Here is a 21,803-nt window from a genome sequence, read left to right as displayed (position 1 = left end):
TATAGGGTAAAGGAAGAAGGATAGAAATGGAGAAACCACATCAAAAGAGAAAGATTCATGACCAGGCTAGCCACAAGATAAGTCATTTTCCAGCCATTTGATATTCCTGAAGACCATAGGATCATGTGAAGGAATTATGATCTGTATTGGTGAAGTCATAGACCCTCAAAGTAGATGTATCCAAAACTGTTATCATAGTATTGCTCAAGATTCAGAAATTTTTATAAATAAATCTGGTTACAAGTTCAGCAGAAGTAGTTTGTTGATTATAAGACTTGCCTACTTATCTTTTGCTCTTTTCCCTTTCTTTCACCTCTCTTTTCTCCCCTTTTCCATATGGAGATGGACATTTCTGGGGATCTTGATGACTTTCTTCTCATCATTCAAATTTTCAACTGATTGAGCCCACTTTTAATCTTGTGGGAACTACCCTTGTTTCCATAGCTATAATGAAAGAGTTAAGATCTCTGATCACTTGCCAACTATGATTCCAGAGAACCACTAATAAGGTATACTGTCCACATCTCTTCAAAGGGTAGATTCAATATGTAGAATAATATATGCTTTTTCTGGACATGGTCAATGTGAAAATGTATTTTGCTTGACTATGTGTGTATGTTATAAAGGTTTTGTTTTTCTTTTTTTTCTTCCTTGATTTTGGAGGGAAGATGGGATGTGGAAGAAAAAGAAAAATAAATATTTGTTAGTAGGAAAAAAATTGTCTTTAAAGGCAGGTAACATTTTAAGCTTATCTTTATATCCCCAGGACCCAACATAGTGCCAGTACATGATAGACTATTAATAAATGCTTGCTAATATCTAAATGTAATATTAATGTATGGACCAGGACTAAGTGCACTGATTCTCCTAAGAAGGAAGACACATTCATAAATGCTGTATTTTCATTACCTGTCTTGATCATGTGACCTATGTGGTCATAAATGGCCTCCTGGTCTACTGAATGAGATTCTGTCAGGTATATCAAGGAGGAAAAAAAAATATGTTTTATAGATTAAAGCATTAAAAAGCTCAGCAAAGCCCCAAACAGCTAAAGTTTTGAAGAAACGCTTAATGTTTTAGTACTGAAAAAATAATACCATATGGCCAATCAATAAATAAACACATGTCTCCAAATGACAAATAAAAGCACTCAGATTCAATTACACACGGTTTAGCCCAAGTGACAGAATTTATTGTTGCAGGAACCAAGAATATACTTTCAAACCTGATACAAACCCAAGATTGTTCATATTTTTAAATTATTTCTTTATACTCTATACTTTGCTTAAAACTTCTCTGAGTGAGCTATAATTTAATCAGGCTACCCTGCATGGGGATACAGAATGTAGCTCCTACATACCTCAGTCAATAGAGTTGGAGAGATACTAGTGTTTGACAAAAATCCAGTTTTTGACATACCTGGTAATGAAATTTTCTGAATGAGGAGAAGCTAGTTCTCAGATGACAGGCACACACAGTTAGTTCCTGAGACCATAGTCTTAAGCCTTTCCAACTTGGTGAGACCTGCTCAAATCTGTACTCCCTTGGTATAGTCTTCAAGGCTATAGATTTCACTCCATACCATAAAATGCTATTAGTACCAGACTTTGGTGCATGAATAAGTCTCAACAGATAAAAGAAAAACTGAATAAAAATACCACCTGGAGTATCATATATTTAGATTTGGAATGCATCTTAGATATTATCTATTCAAACCCCTCATTTTATAAATGAAGAAACTTGGCCCAAAGAGCAAATCCAGGCTTACCCAGCTGTTAAATAAGTAAATATATTGATGAATTACCTGAGAAGGAAACTGGGTGGAGAGAGGGGGGAGGCAAGATAGGGTGTTATTATCCAGGGAAAGAGTCAGCATATTATAGTAGAAAAGGCTTCTTAGAACATTTGGATTCAAACCTTGGTTCTGATATCTCCAAGTTATGTGCTTGGAGTCAAATCATTTAAGTCATCTACAATGTCCCCTTAAAGGGAACATTAATAACACTGAAATTGCCTGCCTCATAGATTTAGAAATATTATGCTAACTTGAAAGTTCTATATCAATACAAAGTTTTTAAAAGTTGTTTTCATCCACAGGTATTAGAATGCTTAAGTCGACTTATCATTGATAATCTGATTGTACAACGCTGGATATTTAAAGTGGACAATGAAACTGGAGCCAACGGGACTGCATTTTGTGACATTATTTCTCACCTGAAGTGCTATAATTGGGTCATACAGCAAAGTCGCAAATACGGTGTCAGAAATTGGAATAAGAAATGGGCACATGTGAGTTTTCATTAAGTTATTCTACATGGTAAAACAATAAAGCTGGGTTTGGATTCTGACTCTGTTGCAATTAACCTGTGTGAATGTGGGCAAGTCATTTCACTCCTCTGTAAAATAAGGAAGGTAGACCAGATGATTTTGAAGGTCCTTTCCTGCTCCAAAATTCTATGTCATGTCTTCAAATTGGCTGAAGCCATTTGGAAGTGAATGTTTTGTCATATTCAACTGAAAACACTCACAAATTTCATGTGTTTATATCATGTGAGCTTAGCAATCTATATGATGGAGTTAGCTACATTTTCTTTTAAGAGTAGTTCTCTAAGTGGTTGTCATTTAGAAGCCCAAGTATGACATCATTCAAAAGAATCGTAAGTTACTATAGATAAACTTATGTGACTTCTGTCTCCTAGAGAACTTCTGGAAAAAGATCTCATCCCAGTTGACATGTCTCCTCCATGACTAACCACAAACTCTAAACAAATGGCTTGGAATCCATGGATTTTTTCCCTTGCATGTTAGCTAAGAGAAAGAAGGAAGAAGTCTATTCAATGAATTCCAAATTCAACTTAATAATGACTAAGTAGTTTGCACCATACTGGGAGATCAGGAAACACCTAGGTCAAGTTGATCCATCTGCAATGGGACTCACAAGACAACATAGTGGAATGGAAAAGAGTACTGAATGTGGATGGAACAAGAATAACTTGGTTCAAATCCTGCTTCTAGCATTTAGTAGCTATATGACTGTGGGCAAGTCATCTAAGCCTCAAATCTCCTTATCTGAAAAAAAGGAATATGTATATTACCTGTCATTCAGAGTTGCTAGATGGGAAGTACCCTAAAACTTGAGTTGTGACTAGCAGCAAAGCTTTTCTAAGCCCCTCCCAATTCCTGTACTTTTTTTTTTTTTTTAGTCGCCCCACACAACTGGATTTACACATCCAGAGGAGGTAGAGCTGGCAGGAAAATACAGGCACAGATATCCTGACTGCTTCTTTGGCTATTCTAGCATTTTGCTGTAAACTTGGATCTGCATCTGCTCAGAGCATCCCTATTCAAGAGGTAGAGATGAATCAAGACACAAATGATGCACAGGGAGGGGCACACTGGAGAGCACAGCATTTTTCATGTTAAAGAGAAATGATAAATACATCTAGAGAACAGTCAGAAGAGAAAGAGAGTTCACTTTGACAAATGTTCCTATTCTCTCCGTGATCTATTCTTTGTTGGTGGTGGTGTTTTCCTCTATCAGCAAAATGGACTGAATGCACTACCTGTCACTGAAAGCTTTTTACATATTATTTAGAGGATACCAAAGTGAATTACTCTTCTGGAGAAAAAAATAATACAAGGAAAATGTATTTAATTTTGAGGCCCATAGAGGTTTCCCATGTATTCTTTGGCTTGACTCGTATATTATCTTTTATAGGTTTTTATTTCTTAAAGTGAAATTGTTGAACCTAAATCATGAGTATCATCATTTTGTGTTTTAAAAAATTGAGATTTTTTAATGTGCAAAATGCTTGCTGATTTAAATATTTTATGCCCTAAACCATTTAAGGGCATGTCTAATATTTAAGGATTTCATGCTGCAGTGATAAATTTGTAGTGTGACATAGCATAGAGTATTAGAAAACACCTAAATTGGGATGAGTTGTGCATGGATTAAATTATGCTTCTGGTTGTAAATTATATTAGTTAAAATTCAGCTGAATTTTAATTGTTGTGAATTATAGTTCTGAGCAATAGCAACACACATATTTGGAATGATTGGAAATAAATACTGATTGGACTCTGAGCCCAATGAATTATGCATAGCCTAGCCAAATCATTTTTAAGAGCTTATCAGAAGAAAAAAATTGATTCAGTAAACTTTTCATAAATTCAGGGCAGCTCTTAAACACTCTGTAGTAAAAGGACAAAAAAAAATCAAACAGTTCTAAGAACCTTTTTGCAAATGATAGTCAACGTTTTTAATGCCTTCAAAGTTAGAGCTCTTTTTGAGAGTAGAAACCTTTTCCCATAATGAACAGCAATCCCCATTGAGTTTTGCCATTAAGAGAGCACAGGATTAAAATTATCCTTTTGTTAAATGGCACACTGTCAGAGTATTACATGGTTAGACATCAAAGCATTAGTTTATGAGCACAGGCATGTTTTAATGTCCTATTATAGGACAGAGACCTGTTTCTTTTGATAATGAAGACATCGTGTCATCAGGCCTAGCTCAGAACATACCAAACATATGCTGGCAGGTTATTAAACATTTCAGCTTCCTGATGAAAGACTATCCTGCAGGCTTGGAGTCCAGAGAAAGACTCCATTTGGGGAAAACTATTAGAAATGAGAATATGACTGTAAGCACCAAATTATGTTAATAGTTACAAAGAGCACCATTTGCATACCAGTTTATGACAAGTTGCCATGATTTCTCTCTTTGGTATATCACAGGCAGTGGATTAAAGGTACAGTTGTTTCGGTGTACTTGAATTGATTTGAGATTCTATGACTCTACCAAAGATGGAGCCTAGAAATAGACGTGATTTTGTGCCGACAGACAGAAAGGCCTTCTAGAATGATGCTCTCTCCCTATGCTAAGCTATAACAACAATTTAGACAGCCCTTTTAGGTATATAAAGAGCTTTAGATAATATTACTGCATTTGATCTCTCCAACAACAATAGTAATAACAATTAGAGTTTACATCTAACATTTTAAGATTTATAAAATACCACAGCTAGATCCTGATTAGTACAAGCAACAACTCTCTTAATTGGTTCCTTTATTTGAATTTGCATCACTTGTTTCCATTGAGCTGGAACCAATTACCTTATTTTATATAATTATAACTTTGTATGAATTTGAATGCATAAGACCACTTCTGGGAATTTATCATTGCATTAATCAGGACCTAACTATACATGTTATGTAAGTTGAGTGATACTTAACAACAGGCCCCTAAAGTAGGTTCTCTTAGAATGTCCATTTTTCAGGTGGAGAAACTGAGGTTGAGAGAGATTCAGCTACTTCTCCTAGGTCACAAAGCTGCCTTACATGTGTCTAAGGGAGGATTTGAAACCAGTCTTTCCTGATTCTAAGTCAATGCTCTTAAGTTTTTCCAATGCTGTCAGAGAATAATCTTAACCCCCTCTCCCATCAATAGATTATCAAAAGCTATGCTAGTTTTGTTATCTTATGTTTAATTAGTAAAATACAAAGGTTTGTTGGGTTTTTCTTTTAGAAAAACAGCATTAGATGATAATTCTATAAAAAGTATTGTGCTGCATTTCCCACTCTTCTCACAGACTTGTTCCTTTATGCTCTGTCTGCTTTGCTGCTCTCCACTAACTGTATTATCACAATATGAATATTTAGAGATTTCAATCAGTAGTATAATTTTCCAGTTTTCTAGTAAAATAGGACCAGCTTCATCCAAATCCTTTTTTTTTCAGCATCTTTCCTTACCTTTTCCACCTGTCTGGGTCCCATTCTCCATTACACCAGGTATCTGATGTGCTCATACCCTCTTTCTCCTATATTAAATCTTGACCCTGGGAAAGAATCCAACTAACTCATTCACATTGAGGTTTTAGTGTCTGATAAGGATTATTCTATTGCAGTAGTCTTTTATTCAACTTCATAAGAACTAAGTTGTACACCAAATGCATGGCATCCATCATCCAATAAGATCCTAGAATTTTAGAGTAGTGTAGTCAATGTCTCTCATAATAATTTTGTTCTATAGCCTAAGTTTACTCAGCTATTAAATGAGGATAAAAACATTTGCTCTTCCTGTTTTACCAGCTTATTGATAATGAGAATCAATGAGGTCATGGACGAAAAGAATTGTATAACTATAAGATACTATATAAATATGAACTAATACTCCATCAACATGGAAGACTGGCTCTAGGGAAGATGTTATTTGCCTTTCTTGCAGGTCTCCTTTTATTGAAGAACAGAAAAGATTTACCTCTTGGCATTTTCTGTGTATTTTATTGGGAGCAGGAAAAGGAGAAAGAAATAGGGATTTTTTTGATGGTGTCTTTTGCTTTAAAAAAAAAAAAGATCTTGTCAAAACTATTTTTTGTGAACTGATCTGAACTCATTTGTACTTGAAGAATAACTTCTGGAGAGCAAAGCAAATGTTAGATGTAACATACAAAGTAGAATGAGGCTCTAATAGATCAGGCTCCTCTAGTCCCCCTTCTGCTATATGACCAGGCACTAGTCATTTCATCTCTCGAACTTTAGTCTCCTCATCTGTAAAGTGAGGAGACTGGGTTAGATTATCTACAACATCCCTTCTTAAATTGACATTTTTTATTTCTTTGGTGAAAATTTGCTGTGATTTGCTAATTATGAAAAAAACATGAACCAAGTGGCTATTGGTTTTAGCCTGCTACAAGAGCAGTTTTACCATTTCAGAGAATTGGTGTCCTTTGATGGTAAAACTTGGGCTTGATATAAAACTACCAAAAAAAAAAAAAAAAACCAAGCAGAAAAGACAGGAAATCCATGGCTTCTTGTCACTTATTCTCATATTAGTTTCTGTTGGACATAAAGGGATAGAGGATAAAAGCTGTCCATCTGTGTGTGAGGGGATGAAGTAGGAGGGGGGTGTATAACCAAAGAGAGAGACAGAGACAGAGAAGTGATTTATGTATAAAAATGCATATTAGACCAGGAAGCAGCTCTCCCTCCATTCTTCTACATATGCTTTCTTCACATAAATAAATATATATATATATATATATATATATATATGAATACAAATTCTCACACATAGACATGTATATACACACATGTGTACATATATGTGTGTATGTTATGAGCCATTGTGGTGCTGTGATGGAGAGCTAACTTTACAATCAGCAGCCCTTAGTTCAAATTCTTCCCCTAAAGCAAAGTGGTCATGGGACCCTGAACAAGTCGTTTGTCTTCTCAATTCCTTAAACAAATTTTTAAGACTATAAGTTGTAGGACAATTGTCTGCATTGGTAGAGGATTTCTGTTTCCAGACATTCCCTCTACCAGTGAAATCATAAATCCAGACAAACACAGATATTGATCACATACATAGGTGGTGTTGTGGAAGTTGTGTTCAGTTATACCCAACTCTTCATGATCTCATTTGGGGTTTTCTGGCATGTTTTGCCATTTCTTTCTCCAGCTCATTTTACAGATGAGGAAACTGAGGCAAAGAAGGCTAAGAGACTTGTCCAGGGTCATACAGCTAGGAAGTGTCTGAGGACACATTTGAACTCAGGAAGATAGTTTTCCAGACTCTATTCCAGGCACTCTGGTCACTGTGCCACCTAGCTACCATATGCACTAATATGTGTGTGTGTGTGTGTGTGTGTGTGTGTGCGTGCACACTAATGACTAAATACCAGAAATGACTAAACACCAGAAAGTTATCTCCATTAGTGAAAAAAGCAATTAAATTTAATGAATTAGTTTTCTATTTGCAATTATGCAATGAAGAGTAATCATCTGTTATTTTTAGAAAGTCATTTTGGCTTGATTATAGATATCAGTATATGAAAATGTTGCCTATGCCTGGGTCCCTTAAGTGAAATGGAAGACTTTAAAATTCGAACCTACTTGTCAAAATTCAAGCTCATCTTCATTTACGTAGGACTACAATTGGCCTGTTCATACAGACTTTGGTTAAACAATTCAGCTTCCCTGAAGAATATGCATAACCACCCATTGATAACTTGCTCATAATTCTTTTATTATCTCAGCTGATAGTTGTGCCCAATTTATGCTCAGGCAAGGTAGAGAGCATGGGACTTGAGTTCAAGTCCTGCTTCTAATATTTACTGCCTGCATAATACTGGGCAAGTCATTTAACTGCCCTAAACCTTAGTTCCCCATCTGTAACATAGAGGATTTGGTCTGGATCCTATGATGTATGATCCTAGGAATAATTCATCTCATGAGAGTAGAATACTATGTGAAAAGTAAGCTATTTCACCCGAATTCTTTTTGAAAGTTTTTGGTTTAATTTGGTTCTGTTTTTAAATAATGCAATGCTGTGAGTAACATTTGGAATGTTGTGATTATTATTTGATGTAATGTTTCTTGAGTAGCAGCAGTATGCTGCACAGAATTATAGCATAACTAGTTTCCAGATGCCACTAGAAAGAAATCCATTAGCTAGGCAATAAAGATAAGGAAAACTTAAGACTGGATATACCATTTAAAATCAAATTTTCAAACATGAATAAGCACAGTGGTGGGGAGTGGGAGAATGGGAGATAGGGGACAAAATGAATCAGAGCATCCGATTAATTAATAGACAATAATTATCTGTAATCTATAAATGTAAATTGTACACTTTGAGAAAAAGGAATAAGTATACCTAATGTAGTTATATCTCAATTATCCAGAACATTTAGAGAGTAATATTTCTGGTAAGTGAAATTTCCCAAGTGAGAATTGACATCTTTTAGCAAGGAAACTATTTTTATTAATAATATTTTACTTTCCCCTTAATTACATGTAAAAAACGTTTTTAACATTCTTTTTTCGTTTGTTCTTTTAAGTTCCAAATTTTATCCCTCCTTCTTCTCTTTGCCCAACTCCTTGAGATAATAAGCAAATTGATATAAGTAATATGTATGCAATTATGTAAAACATTAGCATGGAAACTCTTTACAGATTTTAGCCATTTTTTATTTTATTAAAAAATCCTTTTGAAAAGCATCACACATTTTCTAGATTTATTGAACAAAGTATACATATGCTTCATTCTTCTAGAATCTATGATTTCATTAGTGTGAGTCTTCCCTCCTTCAAACTTTAGAAGGCTAGGGCTAAAATACTCCCACACACAGACACACAGAAATTCCATCAATTCTCTAATGTTGAGCCTCTTCTCAACAAGCTACATTAGTCTTTAAGGAGTCAAATCTTTCAACTTTTTAGGCCATCCAAATTAATAATGGTCTGCTAATATCAAGCCCTTTCATATATCCATACTGTTATAATAATGATGCAGAGATCTCAATGTTCCCAGAAGGTCTTCTTTCTCTGTTTGGTTGTAAAGCCATGTAAATTCCATAGATATGGGGCCCTCAAGCTATACCATCATTTTGAAACTCGAGAAGTGGAAGGTATTTTCCAGCATCCAAATCACTAGCATTCTGAGATACCTTGATTCTGTTTGTTAGTCCATTTTCTTTAGGAAGATAATCAAGATCTTGCCACCATGGTTACCTTCCAAAAGAAAATCACCCAGAGCCACAAAGATCTTGTCTGTCTGTCTCTCTCTCTCTCTCTCTCTCTCTCTCTCTCTCTCTCCCTTTTCTCTTTCTCTCTCTCTGTCTCTGTCTCTGTCTTTGTCTCTCTGTCTGTCTCTCTCTCTCTCTCTCTCTGTCTCTCTTTCTCTCTCTTTCGCTTTCTCTCTCTCTTTCTCTTTCTCTCTTTCTCTCTCTCTTTTTCTCTCTCTCTCTCTTTCTCTCTCTCTCTCTTTCTTTCTCTCTCTCTTTCTCTATCTCTCTCTCTTTCTCTCTCTCTCTCTCTGTCTCTGGATCTCTTTCTTTCTCTGTCTCTATCTCTCTGAGTCTCTCTCTGTCTCTGTCTATTTGTCTCTGTGTGTCTATCCTTTTTCTTTTTCTCTTCATCTCCCTCCATATATGTGTATGTATATATATACATATATATGTATATATGCACATACATATATTTAATATAGAATATTTTATCACAATGAAAAATATATTAAAGTACATGTGTTTGTATATTATGTACACATAGACACATATATTTACCATTTAACAAAACATTGTTTTAGTTGCTGTAGGACATACAAAGAAAAATAAATCATGGCCCTTATATCCAAAGGATTTGCAGTCTTAAATAACAATATGTACCATAGTACAAAAAAAGTTAAAACATTTATCAAGTGCCCAACGAGTGGTATTAGTGCTAAGGGCTTACTCTGAGCTGGGAAGACTTCAGAGAGAGGGTGAGCCTCCATTTGGATAAAATATCACAGTTGTCAGAAGCAGTCTTACATTTTGAATAAAGAGCTGGCTTAGAATGCAAGAAGAAGTGGGTCCAAATACTGCCTCTCAGTTACAGTAGTTGGGTGACAGTGGGCAAATCTCCTGATCTCTCAGGACTAGATAACTTTTTAAGGCAATAAATTGCAAAGATGGCTCTGACCTGCAGTAGTTATTTCACTGGTAGCTTTCCTCAACAAAGAATTCTCTTTCCCATTGAAATCACGGGTCCATCCATTCCCTGTGCTTATCATAAGCTTTAGAGCTGAAAGAGACCTTTGGGATCATCTGGTCAAATCCCTCCTATTTATGAGGAATAAGGCCCAGAAAAGAGAATTTATTTTCCTTAGATCATACATACATAACTAGGTAAGTGGAAAAGCTAGGAATCCCTCATAACTGGTTTCCTTGCAAACCTCAAGTAAATTGAATTGTAATTTGAACTTATTCTTACTATGATAACCCACGTAACAGCTTGGGAGCCCCAGATCTCTGTAGTATTGTTTTATGCTTTCCTTCCTAATAGTCCTATATATTTATCAGAGTTGTTGCTGTTCGGTCACTTTTCACTAATGTCTGACTATTTGAGATCCCATGTGGGTTTTTTTTGGAAAAGATACTGGAGTGATTGGCCATTCCTTCTCCAGCTCATTTTACAGAGGAGGAGCCTAAGAGAAATGGGGTGAAGTGACTTGCCCAGCATCCCACAGCTAGTGAGCATCTGAGGTCAAACTTGAACTTGGAAAGATGACCCAGCAACCTACATGACACTATGGTCCCACGTGGTCCATTTATCACAATAAGCTGGTGTTGGAGAAGGGAAGGCTTCTTTGTGAATTGTAGAGAGCGTGGCTCACCATGGTTAAGAAAAGTCATTTCTTAATAAATGAAATGTTTGGGGCAGCTAAGTGGTGCAGTGGATAGAGCACCAGTCCTGAAGTCGGGAGGATCTGAGTTCAAATCTGGCCTCAGACATTTAATACTTCCTAGCTGTGTGACCCTGGGCAAGTCACTTAACCCCAATTGCCTCAGCAAAAAAAATAAATAATTAATTAATTAAAGTGAAACCTTCAAGGCCTTTCATGTATTTTATTGTGGTGATGGTCATGTGGCACCCTCTTAGCATTATCACTTGGGGAAACATCATCATCCTAGAGTTTACAAGACCTTGATTCTAGTCCAGGCTCTGGTCCTCGCTAGCTGGGTATCCATGGACAATGCACTTAACATCTCTGAATATCAGTTCCCTCATCTAGAAAATGGGGATAATAAAACTTAGAGTACCCAAGGATCAAATGAGTTCACAAATGCAAAGAAATTTTATGAATTGTAAGGCATTATGCAAATGGAAGATTTTATTATCTCCTATAGTAATGATAGTAATAATATCAATTATTTCTTAAATTGAGCTGTTTTCTATACGGTATTCTCTTCTTTCCATGATGAGAGCAGAGCTGTATTTTAACAAAGCTACATCCAGTTCAGTTCAGCTGAACATATATTAAGTCCTTCAGGTCATTGTGCAGTATATGTACATACATACATACAAACATGCATACAACGTGTGCGTCCAATAAATAATTCTTAGCAGAAAAATCTCTTATATGGGGGTCATTTGTTTAGTCTGAGATTGCTTTGAATTTTTTAACTCACTCATAAGACACATGTGACTTTTCAGTTTCCTATGCACATCATGACATTGAGTTTTATATAATTCCCTTTCAGTCCTTCATGAAATGTTGTAATAAGCTGTCAATTCATTTCACAATTTAACTTAATATTAGGCCCACAGGCAGAACCAGCTTAGTATGTGTTTATTTTTTGGATAGCTTGTTTCTTGAGAAGAAAGACGATTTGGAAATGTAGACGGTTTATAATTTGCATCCTTGGTAAAAATTTTTTTGGTATTTTAAAAAATCTGCTGCAGATTAAAAATAAATAATAAACTCATTTATTACAGATGCTCAGAGAATGGGATTGTTCTGAAAAACTAAATATTTAGATGGCTAAGTATATCACATCAGAATCATCAATTTTCAAACAGTTAGAATATAATGTAATATATAGCTTTTTCCCCGCTCCTCACTAGATCCCTTCTCAGATCATTCATGGAAAGCCTGGGTTCTTGAAGGTGTTATCTTTGGAATACCACTTTGGCTAGGTTCTAGCAAGCTGGAAAAGCTTTTAGGGTAAACATCTTGACTACATGTCTCAAGTCAGAGAACCAGCCTAGATAAATTTGGTGCGATTGGTCACCAAGGATCATCATTAATTTTTAAGGGAGAGAGTAGGGACTGGAGAAACTATGAGAAAATCTAAGGTATTAATGAGGCGTAATCTATATTGGTAGAGGAAAGATGCAGAGGGATGAGGTTTTAGATAAATTATCAAAGAATTGACATGGAACATGATAAAATATACTTAGGACTGCAAAATATAAATTTATCTTTCTTTGGCGATTAGAAGGTTTTGATTTCTTTGTTTTGTTTTGTTTTTACCCCAAAGAACTTTGGGGCCATTATTTTCTACATCAGTTATCTTTGTGTAAGAATGTAGATGAAAAGGTATAGGAGATGTGTTTTATCCTATGACCTGAAAATAAAATGTTTGAGTAGATCCCCTCTGGTCAGTTCACTTACTTGTCAATTAACTTGTCAAATAACAGAGAATAATTCTAACAATGGATAAATAATAAATAATTCTAATATTTGGATTCTAGGGAAGGGAGAATTGACCATACATGGTTGGGAACTGCAACGATTCAGTTCAAAAGAAAGGGAAGTGGTTCTTTCCAATTTTTCCCGTTCCAGTCGGTCTCCTTTCTAATTAGTACAGCTGATGCTTCATCACCATTGGAAAAGACTGAACCATGTTCATATTTTCCTTATCTCTGAGAATTCCTCATGATGATCTCTTCCAGTTCAATGGTTATCTTTATCAAGCTGCCAGTGTTTAGTTTGAAGTGGCTCTCCATTCCACAGGAAGATGACAGAGAATGAAAATTGCTTCCCTAAGTTAAATTAAAATCAGGATACCCCTTCCTAGGACCTACAATAATCAGATATGCAAGCTGTTGGTTTGTATGTCCTATTGATTTAATATGCTTCTAATCAGTACATAAAGCTATAGGCCTGCAGTGTTAATTTTTCATATGCTTACAAAGTACCCTTTGATTTTCTGTCACACGTTAATTACAGCGTTTTGCCATTAAATAGGAAGCTTTGTGTAAACTAATTACTAGGTAATCATTGTCTACCGCAAGCGTGCTGTTTGTACCTTTTATTTTATTCTAAAAATGCACAGATCTCACAGTCTGGGAACACTCTACCTTCCAGCCATTAGCTCTCACTAATTCATAGCATTATTGTGTTAGGATTGTAGGAGTTGTAATTGTTGTGGTATCAGTGCTGTTAATTACCGGAGTAAACAGTTGAAATGGTGCCAAGGTCTATTGTACAAGGCAGAGAAAAGGAGGTTTAAATGTTACTTCCACCATCTGGGGACCGGAGGAGAGGCAAATGCTTGAAAACAGCAGTGAGGCAAGATCAGATCTTCAGCTCCAGGGTTTTAGGCCATATGGATCTGGAATAGTTTGAATCAATTGAATTTAACTGCCAGTTTTTAGCAATAACAGCGTGGAAGGAAAGGATGAAGCAAGAACAGTAAAAGATAAGAGAACTTGGAGAGTGTTCCCCTGTCCAGCAAGTACTCTCCGGCACTCTTTGGGAAATGTTTATTTTGCGAGGGACCACAAAACAGGGCTGCAGAGATGGAGAGCGGGGAGAGTCCCAGAGAAGCCTGGTCATGGTGGGCAGCGAGAAGCACGACCTTTTTAAGTCCCTCGTCCTTCCTGCCGTTCTGACGGCTACACCAAAGCAGGTTACCAAGGCTTCAGTAAAATTTTATTATTTTTTTTTTAATTCATAGTTGTGCAATGTGTTCAATTAATTTCTCTCACTACAAGCAAACTAGTTTTGAAATTCAGTTTTAAGGAAGTAAATTAGAAAAAATCCGTCTATTTCTAGCTTATTTATCCAAATCTCAAGTGTGCAAAAATTGAATTAGTCAAATAAACGAGGAAAAGAGTGACTAAACACAGATAGACATACATATAATTTTGTGCTTAATTTAGAATATGAAATCTCCTAACCTTCCTTGTCCTTGTTGTTCTACAGGGATGAAAAATCAAGCAAAACCAAAGAATGCTTCAGCTTTTTAAATTTTAATTTTCAAGTAGAATGAAAAGGGAAATCAGCATATAATATATATCCACATATTCCTATATATGCAGAAAAATACATATATATTCGAGTCACATAATTCTCTAGGAGGAAGAAAAATAGTTTATTTTCAGTAAATGTGCTTACTGATTATAGCATTGAATGCAAATTTATAATTTCTTTTTATTACCATTTTTAAGGAAGTTGGATATACTGGGCTGATCTGGTAGGTTTCTTATCTTTTATCATTATTTTCTTTTAAATTTTGCTGTGTCAAAGGGAAGGCATTTTTTTTAAATCACAGTAGCTTGCAATGTTACTATTTGGGGGGGAATATCATTCAAAGAAAATGGAGGTATCTTTCTTTTTCTAAACCACCCTGGATTATTTCTTTTTTATTGTTCTCTTAGCAGATGTTGAAAGTTGTTCGGGGCACGGTGTAAACAATCCTTTTAAATAGAGATATCCCAAATAGTCGTTCATAACAATGAACTGAAAGCCATGTGTGTGAGTTTTTACGATGATGGTTTTGGGCTGGGGATAGCTGTGCCCCGCTTTTGTGTGTGCAAGCGGAGCTCAATTTAGAATCTGAAGAAGTGCTCAATCTTTATATATTGAAATCCCCAGCATGCCGAGTGACAGCGTGAGCCTGAAAGGAAAACCATGGCCCCATGTGGTGTGGAAAAAACGGAACAGCAGTTTAAGTGCTGGAAAGTTGAAAGAGAACTAACCTTCATTCGCTTCTGGTTGGGGAGAGCGGTTGTTTTGTGTTTTAGAAGTGAGGCATAGCATATGTGCCTCAGTTGGACAAAAAGCCTCTTGAGTCAAAGCGACCCCTAGGCCCTGTGTGTTGATCCAAGGCAGAGGCCTCGATAATGAGGGACAGACCCCTCAAGATGCAGCGAGTCGCTAATGCTACATAAGTACAGAATTATATACACCGCATTCTTACCATTCTGTTTAATGTGAGCCTCAACCGCAGCCAATCGCTTGCCACCCAGCCGAAATGGGCCATTAGCTATCGAGGGAAAATTGTCTTTGCTGCTTTCAGCAGATGGAGCAAATATTTTACAAAGCAATTTTACATACCAAAAACATTTGTGTTCCTCGGTAATGGTGGCTGTTTTACATTATGGTACCTTCTACAGCAGCATAATTTTCCATCTCATCGGAGGCAAAGTTGGCATTTTTGATTTTAAAATTCTCAATTAACAATTAAACACAGAGTATTAAAACAGTCCTTAAACTTTAAGTAGGTGTGGAAAGTAGTTTATGACTTCCAAAGACATTTTCATTTTTCCTTCATCCCCTCAGCATATTTTCACCCTCTAAAGAGGTTATGTCGGGTGAGGGCCTCACTATGGAGAAATGAATGGGAACTTTTGTTATTGATGCCAAAACAAAGCAAGCCAACGTACGGGTCACTGGCCAACAATGGCTGCAGATGCCCCAGCCATCAGTTAGACCCCGATCCCAAGAAGTTATGGTTTGTGGGTATAGAATTTGTTCCTTGAGTTTTAGATAAAGCTATTACTCATAATGCAGTGGCATCCAGCCCTGCCACCTTTCCATACAGAAATGTTGATAGTTCCTAATCAAGGTAACCATGTTGGGAATCACAGATAAGACAAAACATCATCCAAAAAAGGAAAAGAAAAAGTATGAAAAGAAAGAAAAGAAAAAGAATGCAAACAAGCTCCAAATTTGGGAACTACATTTTCTTTCCTTTTTTGAACTTGGCAATCCAGACAGGTCATATCTACAGCACCACCACTATGTGGAGAAGACATCAGGGAACAGTGGAAAGAATACTCATTTGTCAGATACTGTCACTTCCAGCTTTACCACAAACTAATTACCAATCTTGAGCAAAACATTTCCCCTTTTGGATCTCAATTTCTCTCTCCCTAAAATTTGGGAGTCGAAATGGACGGTTTATAAGACCCCTGTCTTCTGCTAATAACCATGTATAATTTCTTTCCAGGGGTTCTCTGTCTCATTCTCCTGTACTTAAGCCAAGCTTTAGCTTCTCCCCACCAAGTTTTCTTATCTGAGTCCTTTAAAATAAGATTAGATAAGCAAAATACCTAGCGTGATTTTGAGTCCCATTGGGAGGAATGTTTTGATGTCAGAAAAGAGAAGAGGAGAGAAAAGAGGATGAGAGAAGGAAAGAAAAAGGAAGAAAAAAGAGAAGGAAAGAGGAGAGGACCAGGACAGGAGAGGAAGAGCAGGAGAGAAGAGCAGGGGAGGAGAGAAGAAGGCTTCTTGGTAAATAGTACACAAATGATAAGTAACCAAGGAAATTCTTATATACTCCCCCCCCCCAAAAAAAAGGATGCTCACTTCAAATCTACCGTAAAGAACTATTACAATGAGAAAGATTTTTTTCGAAAAGCACTTAAGGTCTCCATAAGTTTTAAAGCAGGTGATATTTGCAGGATTCTGATTTGTAGGCATTTAATTGGACAAAGAGGAGAGAAAGTCAAATTACCTTTAGGAAATTACACAGTGATTTTAATGACCCCGACCTTCTCCCTGGAACAAAGGCCTATCTTTTTAACATCAATATTCCTCTGGCAATGCTGTAGAGCTATAAGTCAGGGAATCCCAGTCTCTAGAGATTTGAAGTTGCAGGTCACCCAAAGGGCGATGGAGAGGTAAAGGTAGATGGAAGTAGGCTAGTCCACAGTATCAATGTACATTTGCGCAGGAGGACAGCCTAAAGTATTCCATCAGAGAAACATATGAGAAGAAAAAAAGAAAAGACAGATTTTGTAGCAAAAGGAAGGATTAATTGATGAATAATCAACATATTCCATTGATATTCATAGAAAGTCAAGAGAATTAGAGAACTTGTAGGACCTGAAAATTGGGAGAGACCTCAGAGGAATCCAGTCCAATCCCTATATGATGTGTCCAACAAGCCTTTGGTTGAAGACTTCTAATGAGAAGGAGCCTATTAGTTTTCAAAGCAACCTGGGGAGGTCCCATCATGTCATTATCTCTTGTAGAAAGATTTGTAAGAGGTCACTGGAAAGAGTCACATTAAATGAGAAGGTGGGGCTGAATTGCAATTGGTACCAGCAAAATATGTGTCCATAATGATAAAATCACATGGAAGTGAGGTTTGTACATTTTCTTCCTATATCAATCATTCAATCAATAAACATTTAGTGATACAAAGGACAAAAATATCACCTCTGCCCTAAAAGATCCCACATTCTCATGGAAAAGATAACATATAAATCTCTCTCTCCCTTTGCTTCTGTGTCTCTTTCTCCCTTTTTCCTTCTTTCTGTATCTGTCTGCCTTCCAGTGAGGGATGGAATCCTACCTTATTATTGGTGTGACCCTGGGCAAGTCACTTAATCTCAACATGCCTCAGTTTCCTCATCTATAAAATGAGGAAGTTGAGATTCCTTCCAATTCTAAATCTATGATTCTATGATTCAGCATCTTCCTGGAATGAATCATTGAAAAACCAAACTTGTAAGAGGGCATCTGAGTAGAGCAGCTCTAATTAGAAATCTATTCCTTTAATTGAGTCAAACTATAATATCAAACTAACATTATGGGGCTATAAAGAATAATGAATGAATAAATAAATGAAAAATACTTATATATGTGACTTGAAGTCAGGAAGACCTGAATTTAAATCCAACCTTAGATATTTACTCTATGAATCTATTCAACTCACTTAACTACTCTTAGTTTTCTCATCTGTAAAATAAGGCTAATAGCAGCACTTGTTTCACAGAATAGTTGTGACATCAAATTTTCATAAACGTACATGTATTTATGTATGCATATCTACAATGTATGTATCAAAAGAGAGAGGAAGAGAGATCTCTATGTGTATGTGTGTTTGTGCTTTGCAAAACTTAAAGATGCTATATAAATATTATCTATTAGTAGTAGTAGTATTTTGGGAAGATGAGGATTATGTCCTACCTGAGTGTCCCCTGGACTTAGTTGCTTCCATTTATCCTTATATAACATGGTCTCCAGACCCCCTCATCCTGCTAGCAAGAGAGTATACCTCTATGTATATTCCAGATTATCAATGTTGGTTCTCACATGTAGAACCCAGAACTGAACATAAAACTTCAAAGGTAGTCTTGTCATGATAGAGTACAATGAAACTATCACTTTTCCTCATTTTATTCTTCATATCTAGAAAAGCAGCCAAGAATTACACTTGCTTTTCTGACTAGCCAACACATTGAGGCAACAAAAAGACACAGTGAATAGAGTATTGGACTTGGAGTAAGGGAGACTTAGAATAAGTGAGTTCAAACCCAGCCATTCAGCAAATCACATAACATTTGTCTACCTCCATTTTTTCATATGTAAGACGAGTATATATAAAAGCACCTACCTTTCAAATGATATTTAATCAAATAAGAGTGGATCAAATAATATTTGTAAAGTGCTTAGCACAGTGCTTGACACATTTATAAATGCTAGCTATTATTATTGTTGAGCCAACGTACTCACTGATTTCGTTTCATAGAAACCACTTTTCTCTAAAACTATCATGGCACAAAAGAGTAGGCTATGCAGAATTAGCTCAAAAAATTAATCTCAAAGTTGAGAAATGTCATTCAGGAAAAGAAAACAAAAATAGATTCAACTACAAACTAAATATGCATTAAGAAAGATGGATCCAAAAACACAATAGTGAACCTAAAGTCATAGATGGAATAAATGAACTACAGAATGCAGATCCTGGGGGAGGCTGGGAAGTTGGTGGAGAAGAGGGACATTGGCTGCCAGCAGAGATGTGAGGTCTGTGCAAACCATGATTTGCATCCACCCAAGCCTACAAAAGTGGACTGCAGGCAGACTTTCATACCCCACCACCTCTGTGAGGTTAGATCTAGCTATTATATAGACAGGTGATTTTTGGATCTATATGCAGGCCTTTCATTCATTACATTAAAATGTTAAAAAAAAAATACTCAGGAGTAAAACCTAGCTTAACTAACTTAACTTTATTTCCCAAGACCTCAGTTTCCTCACTTTTAAATGAGGCAGGTTGAACTGAATGATTCTTGGGTCACTTTTAGTTCTCATGGCTGTGACCCAAGGACCTTGGGAAAAATCAGTTTTCCTGTTTGAAAAATGAAGATGATCAAATTGAGAAAAGATGAAAATATTTTGGTACTGAGGAGACAAGACAAAAATGAAAGTCTTTGTTTTCAAGGAATTTACATTCTATCAGGAAATAATTCCTACACATATAAAAATACAAATATTTAACATATGCAAAGTACAAACAAAATGTAGGGACTTGAGCTACTCAGTGGCTCCGGAGCGTTGGATGGAGTGGTGGGCCTAGAGTCTGGAAAACCTCATTTGAAATCCTGCCTAATCCTAGGCAAGCCACTTCACTTCAGTTCACCTCAGTTTTCTCTTCTGTTAAAAAGGAATAATAAAAGAGTTGTGGGAATCAAATAAGGTAATAATTAATAAAACATTTAGCACAGTGCTTGGCATCTAGTAAGCACTATATAAATTTTAGCTATTATTATTATTAATCTCTCTCAACTTCAATTTCTTTATCTGTGAAATGAGGATAATTATAGTACCTATCTCACAGGAGTATTATGAGACTCCAGTGCGATTTGAAAAGCACTCAAAAACCTTAAAGTCCTACATGAATGCTAATTATTATTGTTGTTGCATTATTATTATTATTATATACAAGGTACTTCTTGTTGTTCTGTCATTCTAGACGCATCCAATTCTTTGTGACGCTATTTGGGGTTTTCTTGGCAAAGATCCTGGAATGATCTGCCATTTCCTTCTCCAGCTCAATTTGCAGATGAGGAAACTGAGGCAAGCAGAATTAAACGACTTGCCCAGAGTCACATAGTAAGTGTCTGGGGCCAGATTTGAACTCACAAAGATGAGTCCCCTGACTCCAGGGGGGACGCTCCATCTACTACACCACCTAACTGCTCTTATCCAAGGTACAATCAAAGTAATTTAAGCCAGGAGGCATTGGTACCGAGGGAATCAGGAAAAACCTCCTATGGAAGAAAGTGCTTGAACTGATTTTTGAAGCAACCTACAGCCTCTCGAAAGGAGAAGGCAAGGATGAGAGTATATTACAGGCAGTAGGAACAAACTCTGCAAAACCGAGGAAATGGGAGATGGAACATAGTGTATGAGGAACACCAAAAAAGCTAACTTGTCTGGAGGAGAGGGCGTGAAAGATAACAATATGTGATAAGCCTGGGAAGGTGTCTCAGAGATAGGTTTGCAATAATTGATCCCAGAGTCATGAAGTTTATAGAGTAGGAGAACAACATGGTCGTGTCTGCACTTTGGCAAATTGATCTTGGCAGCTGAGGAAGGGAGAGAATGAAAGTGGGAAAGACCATGTGGAGTTTGATGAGTTTATGGTTTAACAAAGGCTTTCCTCCTTCCTTGGAGCTTTGGTACAGAATGCTGGTAGCTGGTCTTTCTGTGCTGTTATTTCTTCTGGCCATAAGCATACTTGAGCCTTGATATTTTCAAAGGTGCTCCCCACCTTGAGTCGTCCTTATGCCATATGAAATCAGCCCATCTCCAAAGAAGAGATAATGAGTTCTTGCTTTTGATGTATTAAGCTTGTCTTTCAAAAAAGGTCCCCAAGGGAAACCACTAGAATGATTCTGCCATAGAGGAAAGCATTATTCTTTGCATGAAATATTGCTGTGATTGTTATCACTTGATAAGCAGCTGATGTAGCCTCAGCATAGCCCGTCTGCTCAGCACCAAATACCAAATCCTCAGCAGAAATGGGCTTGGTTAGGTTATCCTAGCCAGCAGGGGACATGGAGGAAGGCCCTGAACCAGATCCCAGAATCGGGAGCTACAGGTCATACCATATGGTTGAAAAGAGAATCAGCTTTCGTACCAGGGTCTTTCTGGTCAAATCCTCTTTCCCTTTCTGAACTGATGCAGAGTGAGGGGAGCGGGAAGAACATTTACACAATGTTGACATTAAAAGGAAAAACAATTTTGAAAGACTTTACAATTCTGATTGTTACAATGATAAGCCAGGACCAAGGATGAAGCAAAACATGCCATCTACTACCTGACAAGGAGTTCAAAATAGGTTTAAAATGCAGGATGAGACATACATTTTTGGACATGACTGATGTAGGAATTTGTTTTGATGGACTACCTATATTATGAAAGTTTTCTTTTTATAAATTATTAAATTGGAGGGAGACAGTGGGAGAGAAACATAATAAATGCTTGCAAAATGGATTATTTTAAATATAAT

General features: G+C 36.6%; 1 protein-coding gene across 3 annotated transcripts in view; it reads left to right on the top strand.

The window, feature by feature from the left end:
• The window catches only part of IQCH (IQ motif containing H), a 289,727-nt gene that overhangs the window by 186,755 nt on the left and 81,169 nt on the right, over nt 1-21,803 (top strand). For all 3 annotated transcript variants that reach the window (XM_031955329.1, XM_031955330.1, XM_031955331.1), the window contains one exon: nt 2,098-2,289. In XM_031955329.1, coding sequence (XP_031811189.1) covers nt 2,098-2,289 — 192 coding nt within the window. The remainder of the gene's footprint in view (nt 1-2,097; nt 2,290-21,803) is intronic.

The sequence above is a fragment of the Sarcophilus harrisii genome, chromosome 2, assembly GCF_902635505.1.
Source record: "Sarcophilus harrisii chromosome 2, mSarHar1.11, whole genome shotgun sequence".
NCBI classification, from domain to species: Eukaryota; Metazoa; Chordata; class Mammalia; order Dasyuromorphia; family Dasyuridae; genus Sarcophilus; species Sarcophilus harrisii.
This window is presented reverse-complemented; position numbering and strand designations above follow the sequence as displayed.